This window comes from Petaurus breviceps, unplaced genomic scaffold (assembly GCF_028583685.1).
Source record: "Petaurus breviceps papuanus isolate PSGF00001 unplaced genomic scaffold, PetGlider_PUasm1.0 126, whole genome shotgun sequence".
Classification (NCBI taxonomy): Eukaryota; Metazoa; Chordata; class Mammalia; order Diprotodontia; family Petauridae; genus Petaurus; species Petaurus breviceps.
Window position 1 is genome coordinate 29,656,587 of NW_027185655.1, and position 22,515 is coordinate 29,679,101.

General features: G+C 39.1%; 1 protein-coding gene across 4 annotated transcripts in view; it reads right to left on the minus strand.

Moving 5' to 3' along the window:
* Window positions 1-21,665, minus strand: part of CENPE (centromere protein E) — an 86,584-nt gene extending 64,919 nt beyond the window's left edge. For all 4 annotated transcript variants that reach the window (XM_069094640.1, XM_069094659.1, XM_069094649.1 and 1 more), the window contains exons 1-13: window positions 21,500-21,665; window positions 17,600-17,691; window positions 13,416-13,505; window positions 13,176-13,294; window positions 10,805-10,924; window positions 10,331-10,412; window positions 10,094-10,161; window positions 9,943-10,008; window positions 7,373-7,424; window positions 4,160-4,247; window positions 3,632-3,761; window positions 1,250-1,369; window positions 747-905 (exon numbers count right to left, since the gene is read on the minus strand). In XM_069094640.1, coding sequence (XP_068950741.1) covers window positions 747-905; window positions 1,250-1,369; window positions 3,632-3,761; window positions 4,160-4,247; window positions 7,373-7,424; window positions 9,943-10,008; window positions 10,094-10,161; window positions 10,331-10,412; window positions 10,805-10,924; window positions 13,176-13,294; window positions 13,416-13,505; window positions 17,600-17,691; window positions 21,500-21,555 — 1,242 coding nt within the window. In that variant the 5' untranslated portion in view covers window positions 21,556-21,665. The remainder of the gene's footprint in view (window positions 1-746; window positions 906-1,249; window positions 1,370-3,631; window positions 3,762-4,159; window positions 4,248-7,372; window positions 7,425-9,942; window positions 10,009-10,093; window positions 10,162-10,330; window positions 10,413-10,804; window positions 10,925-13,175; window positions 13,295-13,415; window positions 13,506-17,599; window positions 17,692-21,499) is intronic.
* Window positions 21,666-22,515: the final 850 nt, after the last annotated feature.

Below are 22,515 nucleotides of genomic sequence, written 5' to 3' on the forward strand. Positions count from 1 at the left end.
TCAGGCTTGGGATGGGGGGAGGGGAAAGGTGGAGAGAAAATTTGGAACTCAATCTTATGGAAGTGAATGCTGAAAACTAAAAATAAATAAGTTAATTTTTTAAAAAGGAAAAAAATGGGTTGATTTAGAAGTGGACAAATTAACACTTTCAAGACTGTACTATATTTTTGTTTATTTTGTTAAATATTTCCCAATTAAATGATAGTCTGGTTAGAGCCAGTTTGACCTTCGGCGGAGTACAGAGGGCTGGCACTGGAGTGAGGGTGACCAGGTTCTGCCTCTTACATTCTAACTGGGTGAGCACAAACAAATCCCTGAACTTCTCAGATCTGAACCAAAAAGAAAAGGAAACAATGTGCTGAGCTTCTTGAACACACACTACAGGTGTATTATAACTCAGAAAATTTCACACAAAAAGTAGGGAAGTATATAAAATACATTATGTAATATGTATTTTCATCTTATATTACTTATATATTCTCCATGCAAATATATGAACATATTTGTATATTTAATACAAATATATAATTATATGTCTATATAATAAAACTATGAAATTATTCGTTTATTAACAATAGCATATAATTATATTAATACAAAAGGTGTCATAAACATTCTAATCACATCATGAATATAATCACATCACCAATATAATTACATTACAAATAATGTAATTACATCAATATTCAATACTGATATAACATTACATAAAGATTATATAAAAAATACAACTATTTAAATTTTACCTTGAGATCTTGCTCTAACGTGACAGAAGAAGAGGTTACCAACATCTGTGTTAAATTATGAATTTTGTCATTTTGTACTTTTTGAAGTAAGTCTTTTTCTTCTAGAAGTTGAGCTAATTGATCTTTCTCCATAGCTTGGACACGAGTCTCTGAAGAAACCTAAAGGGTAAATTTATTGTATATTACAATTTTGATTGTTATATTTTTAGTAAGAATATATTTGAGAGACTAAGAAGTAATTCAAAAGGATGAGTTTACCTATAAACTAAAAACACTACAAGAGCATATTTTACACATTTCAGTCCTTCAAATCCAAGAAAAAGTTATAATAATAATTTCCTAAAATAAAAACATACAATATTGTCCTCAAAATTCCAGTGTCCCATACAATGTCTGGGTAAAAAGAGACAGTGCAATTTAAGCCATTTTGATGAATGAGACCTTCTAGGACAGAAACAACAGGCACTACAGGAAGAGCAGTGTAATCATCAGGGCTCACATACCTCCTCTAGCTGTTTCTTCAAATCTATGATTTCCTTCCGATATCTTTTCAAGAGAGCTTCATCATCCAATACCTCATTAACATGGGGCGTATTTTTCATATATTTAGCAGTACTGGCAAACTGAAAGGGGGGGAGGGGAAGAAAGAATATTAACGATTATAATCATTTAATTAAATGTATGGGGAAAAATGAACCGGTAACCATATCCTGATCAATTCACTCCTATAACGGTAACCTGCACCATCTGCCAGTAATTTTCTAGAAATCAAATATTAATTTCAAGACTGGTACAAGTTTCCAATTCACTTGGGCATCTCAGGAAATTCTCACAACCATTTCCATCTCTGTTGTCTTATGCCAAGGAAAGAGCAGGCCTTCACATGACTGTCCTTTAATTGCTGTTAAAGTACACTAGGCCAAATCTCATCCTAGAAATAATCACTGCAGCATATAAATATAGGAACTCTAAATAAACACAATATTAGCAGGACCGTAACAGGTATAAAAGCAACAATACCCCAAGCAGACATAGCTAATAATCCATTCATCAACATGAGGGATACACTTATGAAAAGTGATATGCCAAGTTACTTAACTTCAGCAATTGTGATGATCAAATGTATAAGATTCCTCTCCCAAACCTGTCCCTTCCAACCAGGCTAATCCTCTCAACTGTCTCTCATCTCAGTTTGAAACTCTGGAATCATCTTTGACTCTTCCTTCCCTCTGCACATTGAATCAACTGCCAATAACCAATAATTCCATCTCAAATACAAATCCTTTTTTTCCTTTCCCACTCCTATTATGTCTCCATGAAGGAGCCACACAGCATATTCATGTACCAATAGCTTGCAGACAACATGGAATGATTACCATGATAATTTTCCAAGAAGTCAAGGTGGTGTCAAAATCTTTTGACAATCAATAATGTGAAAAATATATGTGGCAAATGATCTTTATTGATAGACCATAACCACAGTCTAGTCTCGTGTTGTATCCATAAACCTTCATCAGCACTGCCACAATTATGCAGTGTCCAGGCACATCTCCACATTTACTCTGCATGTGATGGAACTATAGACACTCAAGTCAATTACTTGATCCTTACATTCTCTTTGATTACCATCCCCTCTTCAGTTTCTCAGCCAAAATACACCGTTTAATTCCTAACCATATGCTCTCTTCTTAACTCTCTGAAACATGTCTATTGACCTCACTGCCTTTATTGAAAGTGTCAATGATGCCTTTACTCTCAGTAGTCATACTCCTCAACCTCCCTACTATATTTAACAGTTAGCCAAGGAAGGGATGGCCTTCTGTTTCCTTGGTTTCCACGACACTATACAATCCCGACTCCTCTCTGGATGGTTCCTTTTGTCTTCCACTGTCATTCAAGGTACCCCCTGGTCTTACATCTACCTTTCTTATCTCTTTTCCTTTCATTCCCCTGTACCACACACACAAACTGGTCTACTCTGGTCATTAAGGCCCAACTGAAATAGCAACTCTTCTCCAAAGAACATACATCTTCACTGTATCACCTAGATGTGATTCCTCCATTATATGTGTGTGTGTATGTATATGTATGTATGTTGTCTCTACTTTTTAAGTACTCACATGCCCACTTATCACATTACTTTCTAGTTTTCTGAGCATGCCTTATGCTCCCTACTAGAGAAGGGCCAGACTACATCTTAGAAATCTTTGTATTACATGTAGTTCCTAGTCACATCTGGTATACAGTAGAGATTCCGTTAGCATTTGTTGAATAATATTTAATGGAAAGCATGTTAACTTGATTGATATGAAAATTTTACTCTAACAATGAAATCAACTCTCAATTTTCCATTAGCAGCTGTTTGGTTTAGACTCCACAGAACATGATGCCAACCTGTCACTTAGAGCTAGATAGCTGCCCACCCATCCCCTATTACTGTTTTCCACTTTCCTTTTATGTCCTATCTTCCCCCATTAGATTGTAAGCTCCCTGAAGGCAGAGATTTTCTTTTTCTTATTTGTATCCTCAGGGCTTAGCATGGTGTTTGGCATATAGTAAGTAGACACTTAATAAATGTTTACTGAATTGAATTGTTTAATCTCAGTATTCTTTCCTTTTCTAAAAATATCTTCCAGTAGTAATTTCATTTTTTTCAAAGTAAAAAAAAAAAAAACTACTTGGGGTTGCTAGGTGGCACAGTGAATAGAGCACTGGCTCTGGAGTCAGGAGGACCTGAGTTCAAATCTGGCCTCAGACACTTGATCACACTTACTAGCCATGTGACTTTGGGCAAGTCACTTAACCCTGATTGCCTGGCCTTCCCCCTCCAAAAAGCAAACAAAAACAAAAACAAACAAACAAACAAAATCAAAAAAGCTACTTACTTGGAGAGTACTAAGTGTTTCATCAAATGACACTGGAGTAATAGTGCAGATAATAAGTGTTTTTGCATTTCCTCCCAAAGAATTCTGGAGAATTCGAGTCAATTTGCTGTCTCGATAGTTTATGAAACCTCTTGCAATAAAAAATGGGGTGGGGAAGAAAAAAATTAGTCACTTTTACACGTTCAATGAGAGTGCATTACTAAAATAAAGACTGTTCCTTAAGCATTAATAATATAAGCTTAAGAACCATCTTTATTTCTACAATATTATACAACTAGGAAAGTTATCTCTATTTTTGTTACTATCCCACAAGCAACACAAGTGGGCAGATATCATTACTATTGTATAATCTAATAAAGTGGGGCATGAAGTTTAGTAATATATGTAAGAAACTAAGTTCATTGAGTCAGCAAGACTTTATAAAGCAAAGGCAAAATATTTTACATTTGAGTGGTACTGAAATTACTCATTTCACCCCATTCAGATGCTTGGACATCCATAACTACATGTGAAATGACATAAGCTTACCCAGCTTGTCCATCACTAAGCTTCTTGATCACTTGTCCCAATATAAACAAGCTCCTATTAATATTGCAGCCTTCTTTGAGTCGAAGTCCTGCAATTAGGAAAAAATACATATATATGTATTAAGATAAATGTAAATTGTGAGTAAGCAGCCTTATTCACCTATCAAATTATTGGAAACCTAGAATCGAAAGGCCGAATATTCTTTGATTAGCTAAGGTAGTGATACTGGGCCCCCTTGCTTCACTTCTGACCTTATTGTGAAGGTTTCTATCTTATCACAGTTCCAGATACTATATGCTGATGGTTTTAGATGAATACTACTTATCTCGATTTCTTGTATTTTTAATAGAAATGGGTGTTGTATTTTTGTCAAAAGCTTTTTCTGAATCTATTGAGATAATTGTATTACACACATATGTGCCCTCTTGTTTATGTATACTCCTGTCTTAATGATAAACTTCTTTAGGAGTTACAAGCATCATATTCCTCTGTGTGATTATGAAAATTTTAACCTTATTGAATCCCTCATGATTTCTCTTTCCTGTTCACCTTTTTCTGCTTGAGTCTTATATTTAAAGTCAAATTTTTTATTATGCTCTGGTCATTAGGAAGGCTTGAAAGTCCTCTATTTCGTTAGAAATCCATTTTTTTCCCTTGAAGGATTATACTCAGTTTTGCTAGGTAGGTTATTTTTGGTTGTAATCCTAGATCCTTTGCCCTCCAGAGTATCACATTCCAAGCCCTCTGATCCTTTAATGTAGAAGCTATTAAATCTTGGGCTATCCTGACTCAGCTCCATGATATCTGAATTGTTTCTTTCTAGCTGCTTACAATATTTTCTCCTTGACCTGGGAACTCTGGAATTAGGCGATAATATTCCTGGGAGTTTTCATTTTGGGATCTCTTTCAGGAGATGATTGGTGAATTCTTTCCATTTCTCTTTTACTCTGTTTTTAGGACATCAACATTATTTTTCCTTGAAAATTCTTGAAATATGTTTAGACTCAATTATTAGATTAGATTATTTCTTTTATCTATTTTCCAGGTCTGTTGTTTTTCCAATGAGATATTTCCCATTTGCTTCTATTTTTTTCTTTCTTTTTACTTTGTTTTCTTGTTTCTGGATGTCTCATGGAGTCATTAGCTTCCACTTGCCCGATTCTAATTTTTAAGCAATTATTTTTTTCAGTGAGCTTTTGTACCTTCTATTCCTTTTGGTTAGTTCTGCTTTTTAATATTTTGTTTACTTCAGTATTTTTTGTGTCTCTTTTACCAAGCTGTTGATTCTCTTTTCATGATTTTCTTGTATCACTCTCATTTTTTTTTTTGCTATTTTTCCATTACTTCTCTTATGTAGTTTTTAAAACCCTTTGCGAGTTCTTTCAGGAATTGTTTTTGGGTCTGTGAACAATTCATATTTTTCTTTGAGGCTCTGCATGTAGTTGCTTTGACTTGTCTTCTGAGTGTGTGCTTTGATCTTTCCTGTCACCACAGCAACTTTCCACGGTCGTGTTCTTTTTTCATTTTTTGCTCATTTTCCCAGCCTATTTCTTAGCTTTTAATTCAATGTTAAAGTTGGGCTAGTTTTGGTCTGAATTACTTTAAAGCTAACTGGACTGTGCGCCAAGGTTTCAGAGACATGTTTTCTTGCACTGCTTTTGATGTCAGTCACATGAGGCAATGCGGCTCTTAATCTTCCAACACCTTCTACTAACCCGTTTTACAAACAAGTTTGTATTTTATGTTGAGGTTTGTTAACAGTTGTCATCTCTCTCTAATGAGGAAGAGGGTGTCACAGTGGATACGGCACCGGATCCGATGTCCGGATCCTAGGCCTGGACTCAGACACTAATTAGCTGTATGATTCTGGGTAAGTCACTCAACCTTTGCTTCCTGTGTTCCACAGCTGTAAAATGGGGACAGTAATAGCACCTTTCTCAGGACTGTTGTGAGGATCAAGTGAGAAACTATTTGTAAAGAACTTTGCAAACTTTAATTGTTATATAAATGCTAGGGACTATTATTATTCATCTTTACTAATATTGCTGCAGTAAGCAGTAGTCATCTTCATGGTGGCTTTTTTGCTCATAATCAACATGAACCTTACAAGATGAGATAAGCAAGTGTCTAATGAAACATTTACCTCTCTTGGGTGGAATATGAAAACAACCTTGCCAACTCCTTTCTTTGTCTTTTTGAGGACGACCTGTGAAATATTCTTCCATTCAGTTCTAACTTCCTTTTGTTTTTATTTATTTTAAGAATATCAACATGGACACAGTTCAGTCTCTCCAGTACTCCATCACCTTGCTAATCACTGAAGAGATAACTCTCTTGAATGTATTTAGCATTGATATTTATAGACAGTTTGACAGTATAATTCTTTTTTTTTTTTGCACTTTTTGGAGGGCGATTGGGGTTAAGTGACTTGCCCAAGGTCACACAGCTAGTTTTTGTGTTAAGTGTCTGAGGCTGGGGCAGTATAATTCTTAGCTTCTCCCACTCACCACCATCATAGTGGTCTCTCATAGGATCAAAGGCTGGGTTTTTCCCCCTTTGTTTCATGGGCTGCCACCAACAACTCGGTCCTCAGAGAACAAACTCAGTCTGGGGTCAGGAACAACCTACTGTACCTTTCCATGATGGTAGATCTTGCAAGAGCTTTTGGTTTGTATTTTCAAATACAGAGTCCCTACCTCCATGACACAATGAGGCATCAGAGCAGGATTCTATGGAGGTTCAACTATGATGTTTCATTGTAGCATCATGATACCCCTGACAGAGGCTTCTCAAAGATTTGTGATATGGTCTTTTGAAAGAAAACATATCTTACTGTCAGAATTTATACAGGAAAGAAGCCCACATTAATGTCAAAAATGTGGGAAGGCCTTTCAGAAGAATATACAACTTAAAGCAGGAATCAAAAATGTGGCTCTCATTATGGCCCATGTGAGGTCTGAATCAAACTAAAATGTAATTAGGAAATATTTAACAAAATTAAAAAAACCCAAATGAGAACCCAGATACTGTTAACATGTGGTTTTCAAAGTCTGTATGTGTCCCATGAGGTTCTTAACTACAGTTATGTATACTTTAGTGGCCTTTATTTGTATTTCCATTCGAGGTTGCCTTACAGAACATGAGCAAATTCATATAGGAAAGAAACATAATAAAAACATAGGACAAAAAATACTTCATGGATTTTTTTTTTACCTTCAGATCCTGTCTGACTGGCTCTTTCACTGCCTGCAAGATCAACCAAATTCTGCAAATTCAAAGTAAAATAAAATAAATTTTGAGGAAAGTTAAAAATCTTTCAAGTACGAAAAATAAAATATACCTCACCAAGTTATTCCTACAGTATTCTCTCTCTTTCTGTCTCTGTCTCCTAAATGGGTCTTCTGGCTCCAAGGATTCTGCTCAGGCTCCCTTTGTCCACAATAGTCACAATATACCTATCTCATTTGAACCCATGCTGCCATCCCTAACACAGCACTAGAGACACAGCCTGCATTCAATGTATGTATTAGGTACACAGCAGGCATATCCAATATATGCTTATCCACAAGCCAATATCTGTAATATCCACACAAAAAGCATTCATCTTTAAAGCTATATTTGTAACAAACAGACATTTGTGAACTTTTTAAAAACTAGACACATTGCACAACTGACTGGTATCCAACAAAAGGCAAACCCATGTTATGGTTTTCAAATTTTGGTTTAGTTTCAATTAGTAGCAGAAGAGTTTATTATAAATTCCCCAGCAGAGATTGTCATCTCAGTTGACAATTAAATAACATTAGGCAGACAGGAGGTAGCATGGGAGATGGATTGAAGGGACAGAGAGATTGGAGCAAAGGAAGCCAACTAGGAGACTGTTATAGTCATAGAGTACGAGATGATGAACACACAGCTGAGGCAGCAGCTATGGCAGTGAGGACACACAGCATGTAGTAGGTCACTGGAGACAGAGAATGAGGGAATCCAAGACCCTCTGGGCTGTGTGACAGAGAAGGAGGAGGCTACTCTCACTGTTTGGAAAGTTGGCCTCAGAAGAGCTGAGTTTGGTTTTAGATATGCTGAGTTGGGAATATTCAAGAAATGCCCAGGAGGCAACTTTTTCCAGGAGGAAATAGGACACTGGCAGATTCAGTAGTCATTAGCAAAGAAATGATAAATAAAGTAGTGGAAGGTCTGGGAGGAGAAGGATTTACTTAGGGAAAGAAGAGGGAAACAAAATGGGATAAGCGGTACGGAGTGGAGAAAGAAACACATGCTTAAGGAAAGGAACAACAAAGAGAATGAAACAAATAAAGCAACTAGCAAATGATGCATGATGACAGGCTAGCACTGGAGAAAACAGAGAAGAGTTTCAATAACTACCTGCTCAAAGGGTGGCTAGGTGGCGCAGTGAACAGAGCACCAGCCCTGGAGTCAGGAGGACCTGAGTTCAAATCTGACCTCAGACACTGAACATAAAAACTAGTCCTGTGACCTTGGGCAAGTCACTTAACCCCAATTGCCCTCCAAAAAGCAAAAAAAAAAAAAAAAAATCACCTGCTCTGTGACGTGATGAACTGCCAAAAGGGATTAAACAGAGGCTGGGTCATCTGTCACTGATGCCACAGAAATAAGTCCTACTACTGGGAGGGAGGTTATGCAAAGCAATCTCAACCTTTCTGTCCAATTCAGTTCAGTCCAAATATCTGAGCATCTACTAAGAAATGATCCTTAGCCTCAAGCTTACCATTTATAAATGGGAATGAAAGACAGCTATAAAGAAATTATGACTTGCACAAAGTCATACACATCTTCTAAGTGTTTGAAACTAGATCTGAATTCAAGTCTTCCTGACTCCATGCCCCTGCACCACTGGGTGCCCCTCATCTGGATTATCCAAGATCCAGAGATGTTGTAGAGGTAGAATTGACAAGATTTGGCATTTGATTGGATATGGAGTGAGGAAGGATGTTAAGGATGATGCTTTAGACTATAAATTCAAGTGATTAGAAAGATGTTAGTGAAATCTTTGCATAAGAAAATTCACTGGGATATGGGTCCATCTTTTGTGGGCATCCCCAAGTGCCTACAAATTATTCTTTAAATGCCATGTATATTCAAAAGTTATAGATAAGATCAATGTTTCTCAATGGTGGTATTTGTAAAAGGTAGTTGTATACTTTAAAAAGTTCAGGGATCCACAGCCTGGATTTGGGGTAGGTCATACTCAGATCCAGCTCTAAGACAAAGGTTGGAAGGCGGCATCTGTCTTTAGCATCCTTCCACCTTCCTTTCCAATGTTCCTTGTTTCCCTTCACTATCATATTTACCATATTCTGCATGAAATTCTTATGAGCTGGCAAACCAACTACTTAATTTTTTTTTTGGAAGGGGGAAGGTAGGGGAATTGGGGCTAAGTGACTTGCCCCAGTTCACACGGCTAGCTTTGTGTTAATTCTCTGAGGTCACATTTGAATTCAGGTCCTCCTGATTCCAGGGCTGGTGCTCTATTCAGTGCACCAACTAGCCACCCCTATGAGCTGGGAAACCAATTAATTCATTAGGGCAATTGATAGATCAAGGAGTTGTATTCACACTGTATTTTTCTATAAAATTTCACCTATTATTCAAATGTCACTGACACAGTAAGTTCATGTGCAAAATTATCTATTTTTTTAAAAGATATAGCTACATTTATAATGAAGAGAATTGTCTGAGAAATAATTGAATTCTATTGTCTTGCCTTCTATGGAAAAGTTTTGTTATTACATGGGACTTACCAAATGAGACACCATGACAGCTCCATCACAGTTAGAAGGGTCACCCTTTTCTCTGCTTTCCAATATCTAGGAAGAAAAGGCAACTTGTAGGAAAATGAACACACTCTTAATTTGAAAGCTTAAAAAAAAAAAAAGAGAAAGGACTACCTACCATTCTGAAAATTGTATGAGAACGACTACTTCTCTGATTCATTTTTGTTTTCCCATAGTGCCGGTTTCCTGTAAAATGATTCATATTTCAACTGAAAGGATTTAAGTCACAGAAAGACTACATTAAATTTATTTCATGTAAAAAGTTGCATAAGACATTGAAGTTATTAAAAAATACACATTGTAAAGAGGTTAATTTCCTTAAAATTTTAAAAAAGAATGTAGCAAGAACTCTTACTTTCTCCTTTCTTGATCCACTTCAGAGCCAGCTCTGGTGTGGAGACCACCTCTTCTGTAAGATCAGCTACATACACATTTCTCTATAACAAATTTAAATCACAGGGAAATTAGAGAGGCATGATATTGAAGCCCTCCAATGAAAAAGGAGAGGCACATAACTACATTAGCCATGTTAAATTTAATGAAATCAAAAGTAAACAGTTATATTCTAAAATGATGGGATAGGACAGATAAGATAGATGAAAAGAAACTATTGTATCAGACTATGACCCAAATCTTACTAAATATATCAAGCTATATAAATCCAAATATGATGCTCTCATCAGCAGGTCTTTTAATCAAATGCTAACCAAATACTTTTAGTATTGCATAAATTTTTAAGGGAATCTTTTTTTCAGAGAGACAAAAAACAGTGACATATAAAGCAAAGTTGAATGTTAAAGGGTTAAAAACATAACTGCCAGTCACTTACATTGAAATCTTCCCGAATTTCTAAAGGTTTCATTTTCCTGGTGTCACAGAGTAAATCTGTTATGGTTTCATTGTAAATTTCCATATAGGATACACGTAATAGAAATTCTCTTTCAGGAATCTAGAAGGGAAAAAAAAAAGTTTAGAAAATGCTATCAGAAAGCAACCAGGGAAGAGAATCTAATCCTGACTGTTCATGTCCATTTATGAGGATACAACAGGCCATTTACTATCAAAGACTATGGGTTATACACTCACAACTTCATTTAAAATGGAGTAAAACTAATTCAATACCCTAAGAAGGCAGATTTGTGAATTAGGTGAATAACTATACAATCATCTAACAATCATTTCCATGCTGTGCATCTGTATACCACTTGTAAATGGGCTCCCTGAACTTGTTTTCTTGAGCTGCCCTATTTTCCAGAGATGAAACTAACTTAACAGTGATCTTTTGTGACTGAACTCTAAACCCTCAGTGCCTCTGAAGCCAGGTCAGCTGCAATCCTGGCTCTGGACAGCCTAACCCAAGCTGATAAAGCTGTTTGTGTAGCTGGGACCCTTGCAGATAAGCCGGCCATCCTATCTTCACAGTTTAGCACTTCTCAAGGGAAAAGAATGCTGCTTTTGCCATCCCACTTACTCATATTCCCCCTCCCTTTTCTCTGCCTTTCTCCTGCCCTTTGGGAGGGGATTAGTTCTTTCCCCTCCCTACTGCTCCTTCCTCCCATGTCATTCCCCTCAAGGAAGGAACTGCCTGAGATGTCCCCTTTGATTGTTCCCCATAAATAGCCAGAGCTCTGTCCATGGGGCTGAATCCTTAGTATAAGGAGTTCCCACATGCATATGTCTTTTTCTTGTAATAAATCAGACTATTACTAATACACATCCCATGGAGTTTTAATTATTAATTAATAGACTTCATAATTTATAATGAGCTACCACATATGTTATTTCATTTGGTCTCTATAATGCATGAAATCCAAGTATTATTGTCCCCATTATACAGATGAGGTATCAGGTTTATCTAATCAGGTTGGTGAAGATTACACAGCTATTGTGGGCCACTGTCCCCACCACCAGTCATTCCTTGTATTTTATTTTGTATTTAGAGAAGCAGGCATGGCACAGTGGACAGAAAACCATCCTCAGGGTCAGAAAGACCTGTGTTCCAGTACCACCTTTGATACACCCTGGCTAGAAGGCCCTGGGCAAATCACTTAACCTTTCAGTGCCTCAGGAACCTCTCTAAGACTATGAGCTGAAATCCATATTTGCTGCTTTCTCTACTGCTGATGGCTACTCCTAGTCCTGTGCTTCTAAATGTTTAACAGCTGGCTCCCTGCCCCCCCCCCCCCCAAAAAAAAAGAGTATGCATACACACACACATTTATTACAAATTTTACTGACAGGAAGGATATGAAACAAACAATTCAAAAGCAGTAAGATATATAATACTCTTTTTTTTTTTGAAAGGGGAAGTGTGGCAATCATGGTTAAGTGACTTGCCCAAGGTCACCCAAGTACTCAAGTGTCTGAGGCTGAATTTGAACTCAGGTCCTTCTGACACCAGGGCTGGTGCTCTATTCACTGCGCCACCTAGCTGCCCCTAAAATGCTCTTTATTATAAATTCCATAGTCAATTGATTTTCATAGAATGCCTTTGTTGACTTTTTTGAACTTTTCTATTAGTAGCCAACCGATGGCAGCAATTCAAGCACAATCTGACAAATGGAGTAGCATCACAATCCGCCAGCTCTTTTCTCGATAAATCTATTGTCACGAAATCTGATGTGTGATCTAATTAAACTATTTCCCATTCTTGTGCAAATTATATTTGTCAAACTGGAACTTCTTTCAGTGACAGTACAATCTTTTTAGTTTGCTGTATAGTCGCCAGTCAGGTGGTGAAGCAGATAAGAGTACTGGGCCAGGAATAAGGAAGACCAGAGTTCAAATTGGGCCTCAGACACGTACTAGCTGTGTGACCCTGAGAAAGTCACTTCACCCTGTTTACCTCAGTTTCCTCATCTTCAGGATTTGTTTTTGTTGCCTGACATTTAGCTATTTTATAGCTGATTTATGGTCACCAGAGGGAAAATTTATTTTTATTAGTGAAAATGTAGAAGTTTGTTAGGACTTTTTTTCATGTAGTGGTAGGGCCTATACTAAAGTAAAGAAAGAGGAAGAGACAGGGAAGAGAAGAAAAATGTGAATCTATGCTGTTTTTGCTCTGGGTCAGCGCTGACAAAAGACAGCTATAACTGAAATATACTTTGATAAGGTTTTTTCTTCAGGAAAGAGTAATGATTATTATGATCTTAACATTATCTCTAGCCTTGATCTGTTTCTAATTTAGCTAGGTAACTTACCTCCTTAATCTTTATGAAAATATCATTAATTGCTTTAGGTATTACACCCAAACCATCTGCTGAACCCATCATTGTATAGGTTTTTCCTGAAGCAGTCTGTCCATATGCAAATATTGTACCTGGGAAAAGGAGCAAAAATCCTCATCTCAATGTGCAAGGCTCAAAAAAGTCGCGTAAGAAATAATTATTAAATAACCAAAGGCAATCACAAAGATTAGACCTCATATACTCAAGCCTTACCATTATAGCCCTGTATAGCAGAACATATAATGGGTACTGCCATTTCTTCATATACCTTTTCCGTAGTTTCATTGGTATGAAATACACGATCTAAAGAGAAGCAGACAAAAGTTAGTATAATAGATGATACCCTATAAGTCAACAATGTTCACAAAAGTGGTGTCAAACTCACAAAGAAACAGAGGCCACTAAACTGTACATAAGGGTGGATCAGTGTGGGCCTCCTGTCGGCTTAGTTAAAATGTAATAATAGCTATGTTACTGTATTTTTCTTTGGTTAAGTATTTCCAAACACATCTTAATTTGGTTAGTGAGTGTTGCAGGCCATGTGTTTGACACTCCCGGGCTACAATACTATATGACAGCTGAAGAAGGGCAATACACAACAGAGTCTTAAAAGCAGAATCAAATATTTTTTTTTAAAGCAATCAGGGTTAAGTAACTTGCTCAAGGTTACACGGCCAGTTATTTCTGGGTGTGGTGCTAAGTATCTGAGCCCGGATTCGATCCCCAGGTCATCCCGACACTGGAGGCAGTACTCTTACTCGCTGAGCCACCTGGCCACCCCTAAGCAATTGGGGTTAAGTAACTTGCTCAAGGTTACACGGCCAGGTGTTTCTGAGTGGGTGCTAAGTGTCTGAGCCTGGATTCGATCCCCAGGTCATCCTGACACTGGAGCCTGTGCTCTTATTCGCTGTGCTACCTGGCCGCCCCAGAATCAAATATTTTAATGCCATAAATAAAACAGGATCATGGAATCAAAGATATGATCTGGGACGGACCTTGGGTATTAAGTCCACAGCCTCATGTTATGGAAGAAAATGATCTACCCAACATCATGCAGGTGGTAAGAGGAAGGAATCGAACTCAGGTCCTGCCATCTGAAATCTGCTCCTCTTTTTCATTACACACAAGTCCACTAATGTGGTCTGTGGATCACATGATTCATTCCCTAAGTGACAAGTGATTAGAATACTATTCAACTTAATAAACACTTATGAAGTTACTATCATGTACCAGACAAGAGGCCAATAATCATACAGGTTATTCAAATAATTTAGTTCTAACAGTTTGCAAATTCTTGGGTCTTCTGCCAACTGCATTACTTTTATATGATCCCAAAGTTATGAAAGGTCCATATCATTGATATGTCATGATTTAACCCTACAAATGGATCTGGGTGGTACAGTGGTTAAAGCACTGAGTCTGGAGTCAGGAAGACCTTAGTTCAAATCTGGCCACAAATACTTACTAGATGTGTGACCCTGAGCAAGTCACTTAATCCTGTTTGCCTCAGTTTACTCATCAGTAAAATAAGCTGGAGAAGGAAATGGCAAACCACTCCAGCGTCTTTACCAAGAAAACTCCAAATGGGGTCACAGAGAATCAGATAACAGAAAAAATTGAAGAACAACAAACCATACATAAGGATCCCTGGAGGTTACAAATTGCCTTGGAAAGCCACACCTGTTTATATCTCTATTTTAAAAAATTACCATAGCAACATATTAAAATCAGATAGGAACTACATTTGAATCTGGTTTGGGTCACACTTGGTAATGCTGTGGGCCCATGTGTTTGACACCTCTGATATAAGGTATGTAGTTGCCAATAAGTGAGAGGGCACACTGGATTAAATGTTGGATTTGGAATCGGGAAGACCTGATTTCGAATACTACCTCAGATTTTTCCTAGCTGGGAGACCCCAGACAAGTACCTCTCAGTTTTAGTTTCCTCATCTGAAAAGTGAGGATACTAACTGTACCTATCAATTAAGATGATGTGTACAAAAACATTTTAGAGACCTTAAATCTCTATGGAATTGTGAGTTAAACTTTTTTTTTTTTTGCTTTTTGGAGGGCAATTGGGGTTAAGTGACTTGCCCAAGGTCACATTGCTAGTGTTCTATGTTATGTGTCTGAGGGTGAATTTGAACTTAGGTCCTCCTGACTCCAGGGCTGGTGCTCTATTCACTGAGCCACCTCGCCACCCCTGTGAGTTATACTCTTGAAATACTGTGGAAATGTATAAAAATCCTCAAATTTCCCTTGTAATTCTGGATCACTGACTTGTAAAGAGAAATCGATTATGCTTCATGGAGATTTATTAATTTTTCATGGATTTGATCCCTTAAAACACAATGTGGAATGACTCACTTTCTTTGCTTCAACATAACTACTTTTAAAAAGGAACAACTAAGGGCGGCCAGGTGGCTCAGCGAGTAAGAGCACTGGCCCCAGTGTTGGGATGACCCCGGGATCAAATCCGGGCTCAGATACTTAGCAACACACCCAGAAATAACTGGCCGTGTAACCTTGAGCAAGTTACTTAACCCCAATCGCTTAAAAAAAAACACACACACACAAAAAAAGGAACAAGCACTCCCAACTTGTCTTTGTACCCCATGGCTACCATCCTGGTGCAGGCCCTCACTGCCTCACCTCTGGACTATTGCAATAGTCTTCCGCTTGGTCTTCCTGTTACAAGCCTCTTCCCACTAGAACCGATTCTTCATTCAGCTGTCAAATTAATTTTCCTAAAGTCTAGGTCTGACCATATCATCAAAAAAAATTTACAGAGACTTTGGTATGAAATCCAACTAAGTCACACGAGCCCCAGATAATTCATAGATGAAACAAACAAATGGACAATCAAACAAGTTTGCCAAGGTTTCCATATGGGTCTGTTTTCATTATTCATTCTAAGGAACACATTTGAATCCCAACAGCTTAGTGTTGGATGTGCTGTATGAGGAAATTCAAAGAGTATTTAAAAAGATAAAGACAAAAGGGTAGCCTGGACCAGACCAAGTACACAAAGAAGAAATTCATGCTGAAAGCCACACAATCTGGAAAACATGGAAAGATTTCTTTTGTGAGCTATCTGAGGGAAAGTGAAGATACCATAAGAATGGAGAGATTCTCAGGTTATACTGAATTTAGTTTTCCCATTTACTGTCTTTCTGGGCTTTTTTTTTCTTTATATAGTCTAGATGCCTTCTAAGGTATCTTACAGTTATCAGTCTATCATACTATAATAGTTTTCTTCATGGCTATCACACCCAACAGTGGATTATTCTATAGATTTGACCCCTAAAGCTGAGACCATCCATCCTTTCCTCCCTTCCATCCACGGTTTTAGATCTTCACCCATCTTCTTCCCCCTTGCTTCAATCTCAATCAATCAGCTTTATTTATTTATCACTTACTACGTGCCAGGCATGGTGCAAGGATGTAAGAGATGTGGTAAAGATAAAAATAGCAAGATGTGGCAACTTATTGGATATGGTGGAGGGCCCCAAGTTAGAAGTTCAGTACATTGCTGAAGTTTTATCCCTGGGGGAGTAGAAGGATTGTGGGGTCTTTGACAGAAATAGGGAAACTAGGAAGAGGTGAAGGTTTTGGGAAAGATAATGACTTCAGTTTGGGACATGCTGAGTCTAAGACATCTCTGAGACATTTGATCTGAAATGTCCAAAATGCAACTGGCAATCAGGGACCAAAGGTCCAGGGAAAGATTGAGCCTAGACATAGGTATCTTGGAGTCATCTGCACACCAGTGACAGTCAAAGCTACAGGAGCTGGTGAAGTTACAAAGAGAAGGTATAGAGGCACAGGGTGAACCAGGACTGAGTGATGCTATGAAAAGCCAGAGACAATCAAGTATGCAGGAGACAGTTGGCTAAGAGTGTCAAATGAAGCAAACAGGTCAAGGAAGATTATGATTGAGGAAAGCTCATCCTGGCAACTAAGAGACCATTGCTAATCATAGTGAGAGCAGTTTCCCTCGAAAGCCCCAACTGAGGTAGGTGAGTGGATTTTTAGTGGACCCAATCACCCCAATTTAATCACTTTTCCCAGAAGTACTTAAAAGAATGTACCCAAAAAGTAGAAAAGTCAAAGGATAGAAAACAGTCTAAATGTTCACACAAAACAACAGCAACAACAACAGTGTACAAGTATTTCAAATCAAAATTTGTTACCCAACTCTTAGGGCCACAAATAAGTCACACTAGCGGCAGATTAACATTTATACATTTTACCTTTGTTTCCAGTGAACTAAAATAGAGAAAACTTGGGAATCTGATTTTTAACGCCCAACCCAGTATTCACTTATGTTATCACATGTCAGTATTTTTTAAAGCTATAATAAATGAACCCTATGAAATTCCTTAAAAACCTTACCAAAACTAAAGGATTTTGTTCCATCAATTTGAGAAATCAGTCTATCTTCAGTTTTCCAGTGAAGCTGTGTAGCATCTCCAAGATCTTGTTCTCTAAAAGAAAAATTCCTCGTTTATTATAATTATTCCCATCTTAGTGCACATTTACAGAGTGCTTTAGGGTCTACAAAAGACCTTAAAGGTTAAGTGACTTGCCCAGGGTCACACAGCTAGTAAGTGTCAATTGTCTAATACCCTTTACTCATTACCAACTAACACTTGGCACTCTGCCCTTTTCCTCCTTTGTATAAGCTTTCAAACTTTTTGTTTCTAGGATGGCATGGATCCCTCAGGGCTGTTAGAACGACCCTCACCTGGGTGACCCCAGTCAAAACTGTCATTAGGAATATACCCCCCACCCCAGCACACATATTCTGTCCCGTGATCATCTTGTGGCCTGGAGACAGGAAGGAGAGGTCTCTTTGTCTCCCTCCATGCAATCAGGTGCATAGAATAATTGGGAGGAATTTGGAAGAGAAATTACAACTTATCAAACAATAACAACAAAAAGAAACTGACCATGGAAAATTTTATGGTGAAAGGGAAGAACAAAATACAGACTCTGAAGACAATAACTGATTGAAAAAGAAAAGACACAAAAATCCACTGAACAGAAGAACGCCATAAAGAGGAAAATTGGCCAAATGGAAAAATATGTACAAAAGCTAGCTGAAAAAAAAATTCCTTAAAAATTAGAATTGGGCAAGTGGAAGCTAATGACTTTGTGTCATCAAGAAACAATAAAGTAAAATCAAAAGAATGAAAAAATAGAAGAAAATGTGAAATATTTCATCAGGAAAACAAATGACCCGGAAATAGAACCAAGAAAGATACATTAAGAATTATTGGATTTCTGAAAGCCATGATCAAAAACAGTCTAAACATCATCTTTCAAGAAATTAGCAAGGAAACCTAGAACCAGATGATAAAATAGAAATTGAAAGAATCCACTGATCACCTCCTGAAAGAGATTCCAAAACAAAAACTCCCAGGAATATTGTAGCCAAATTTCAAAGCTCCCAGGTCAAGGAGAAAATATTGTAAGAAGCCCAAGAGAAATGATTCAAATACAGTGGATACAGTCAGGATAACACAAGATTTAGCAGCTGAGAATATGAAGGCAAAGGTACTAGTGTTACAACCAAGAATCATCTACTCAAAAACCTGAGTATAATGCCTCAGGAGAAAAAAAATAGATATTAAATAAAAAAGAGGACTTTCAAGCATCCCCAAGGGCAGTTAGGTGATATAGTGAATAGAGTGCCAGGCCTGGAGGCAGGAAGACTTCAAATCTGGCCTCAGACACTTACTGGTTGTGTGTCCTTAGGCAACTCACTTAATCCTGTTTGCCTCAGTTCCTCATCTGTAAAATGAATTGGAGATGGAAATGGCAAACCACTGCAGCGGTTTCTTTGTCAAGAAAGTCCCCAAAGTGGGGTCACAGAAGAGTTGACTGAACAACAAAAAAGCATTTCTGACAAAAAGACCAGAGCTGAATAGAAAATCTAATTTTCAAATAAAAGACCCAAGAGAAAAGAAAGATAAATAAGACAGAGAAATCATATGGAATTCAATAGTTAAACTATTTACATTACTACATGGGAAGATATTACTTGTAACTCTTAAGAACTTTATTACTATCCTAGTAATAAATATAGTTAGAGTATATTAGACAGAGGGCACTTATGAATTGATTATGATGGCAAGATATCCAAAAAAAAATAAAATCGAGAGGCGAGACAGCAAGATGCGGTGGGAGAAAGGGGAAGGGAGAGGTAGAATGGGGTAAACTGCCTCACATTAAAGAGTTTTTACAGTGGAGAGGAAGATAGAGGGTGATGGTGGGTGATGCTTGAATCCTATTCGTCAGAATTGCCTTAAAAGGGGAATAACTCAGTTGGGTTTAGCAATTTCTTACCCTACAGGGAATGAGGAGAGAAAGGGAGAAAAGTGGGGGTGGGGGAAGGGAACTGATAAAAAGTGAGGGCAGACTGAGGGAGGTGATCAGAAACAGAACATTTGAGGATGGACAGGGTGAAAGGAGAGAGAGTAGAATATAAAGAGTAGAAACTAGGATAGAAGGAAATGTAGAATAATCCTAACTGTGAATGTGAAAACGATTGAACTCGCTTATGACACACGAGAGGATAACAGAATGGATAAGAAACTAGAATTCAACAACATGTTGTTTACAAGAAACACATCTGAAACAGAGAGACATACAGAGTAAAGGGGCTGAAGTAGAATTATGCTTCAGCTGAAATATTCATGGCTTGGTTGCTAACTTTGTGTAATAACCTTAAGTCACCTTTCTTCCTCTGGGCCTCAGTTTCATTCTCTGTAAAATTAGGAGATTGATCTTGATCATTAGGATGAAGGTCTGTGTGTAAAGAATCTAGATGTGAAGACTCACTTTGCCACTCAATATCTGTGTGACATTGGGCTAGTCATGGGAGCTACCTATGTCAAAGCCAGGTCCTATATCTCCAGAGCCACAGGTCTTCTGTCTTCAGTAAAATGGGGGAGGAGTGCTGGACTAGACGGTCACTAAAGGCCCTCCTAACTTTACCTGTGATCCTATGATCTCTAAGGCAGCCAGGCGGTGCAGTCGACAGAGTGCTGGCCTTGGAGTAAGGAAGACTCCTCTTCCTGAGTTCAAATCTGGCTTCTCACACTTAATAGCTGTGTGACCCCAGGCAAGTCATTTAACTTTGTTTGCCTCTGTTTTCTTATTTGTAAAATGGGCTGGAGAAGGAAACAGCAAACCATTCCAGTAGCTTTGTCAAGAAAGACCCAAATGGGCAAGTTGTGGTTTCATGGTCTGTTGTGGCAGCACCATTTCAAAGAATTCAGAGGTAGACTATCTCTAATCCAAGTATAGGCATTTATTGGGGATTGTTGCCACTCTGAAAGGGGATAAATTCCAAGAGGAACCAGTAACTTCAGAGAAAGCAAGACAGAGAGGGTAAAAGATGCAGTTACATAACAGAAATTATGAATATTAAAAAGGCGGGGGTTGTCAAAGTATTGGATAACGGGGAGGGGGAATCTCTTCTATTGTTCTGTGGTCAAACATCCTGGTTGTGCAGACCTCTGATTGTGGTTCTGTTTGGTCAAGATGGATAGTCAGGTATTGTGGTCCTGTCTAGGGCTAAAACGGAAGATGTAATTGTGGTTGAGTAAAAGAACATCCTGTTCAAATATGTGAATTGGATCAGGCTGTATTGAGTCTGGGGGCCTGTGGTGTGATTAAAGCCTGCTCTTCAGCAAGTGAGAATGTGGAGCCTGGGGGCAGCTTTATTAGGATTCCACCAAAAGGACTGAGTAGCAAAAGGGATCTCCAGAATTCCTCGGAGGCTGTGCAGTGGAGCTCTGTCCACTCCCTTGGCCTCAGCTTGCTCATCTGAAAACGAGGATAATGACAGCGCCCATCCACAAGGTGGTTGTGGGAGGCACCAAACGCCACACTTCACGTTGGCTTTTATTAGTATTGGAGATTAAAGTCGAGTCAGCAAGCATTTACGTGCCAGGTGCTGGGGATACAAAGGTCGCAAACAAGAAGCCAAAGGCAAGTCCCCACCTTCACAACGCTCCAGGGGCTCTGTGCACACAAGGCACGGACACGGGAAGGCTGGGAGGGCTCTCAGAGCGAAGGCACCGGCATCAGGCGGCGGGGGCAGAGGAGGAGGAAGGTGGGAGAGAAGCCCAGAAGCAGAGAAGGGAAGAGGGAGAGGCCGCTCCTGCGCTCTCTGCCCCACGCTAGGCCCTCCCCAGGGGTGAACGTGAAAGCTTGGGGATCCAGACACGGATTCTGCCCGCGGCCCCAGCCCTGCTCCGGACCCTTGATCCCTAGCGGACCCACCTGCTGATGAGCGGCCGTACTCGAACACAGACGCGGACAGCGCCTTCGTCCGCCATAGCGACAGGGCAAGGAGGCAGAAACTGAACGGTCTAGAACTACCGGCTGCCAACGCGTTTGAAATTTCCCGGGCCGCTCGTCTGATTGGCCCCGGCCCCTCTTGACGTCACGGAAGATGCGCGGGCCAATCCATTCCAGCGCCGGATGGGGGTGGAGCTAGCGGAAGAACGGCTCATTTTCTCGTATAGCGGGGGTGGAGCCGGGGGAGTTTTCAAGATTCTCCTGGGAAGGGAGCGAATCCAGCTGTGGGCGGGGCCGCCTCACTTGTCCGCTGAATTCTGGGCTTTCTCTGCGGGCGGGGGCCGGAACCGAGCTTTCCGCGCACCGAGCCCTAGGACTCTGCATGGCGAGAGACCTCTTAGCTCCCCTCCTTGGCCCGCGGTGAGAAGCGGTGACGGTGCCAGAAGCGTCCTCATCTCGGTGCTGACGCTCTCGGCATTGCGGGCTCCGCACCGCGATCAGCGCCCCGAGACCCGGCGCTCCCTGCTGGCGCTGCCAAGGACCGAGCCCCCCCAGAGCCGGCCGGCTGCCCTTCCAAACGGGTAGCCCTGGAGTTTCTCTAGCAAAGAGGGGAGGGGTTTGTGCCTTGGTGGACCGAGGGTTTCACCCTCTTAGGTGATTTTTCTGCTAATATTGCCCAAAAATGCAAGTTCAGGGGACCCCTTAACAATGTGTATATGTGTATACACACAATTGTATGTGCGTTCATGTTGTATGTGTTGTACATTTGTGTGTATATATGTAAGATACATAATTTGTGTGTATATGTAACATATACATTTGTGTGTATATATGTAATTTGTGTGTATACCGGTATGTAATATACACTTTGTTATATATGTAACATATACATTTGTGTGTATATATGTGTAAGATACATAATTTGTGTGTACATATGTAAAATATAATTTGTGTTATATATGTAACATATACATTTGTGTGTATATATGTAAGATACA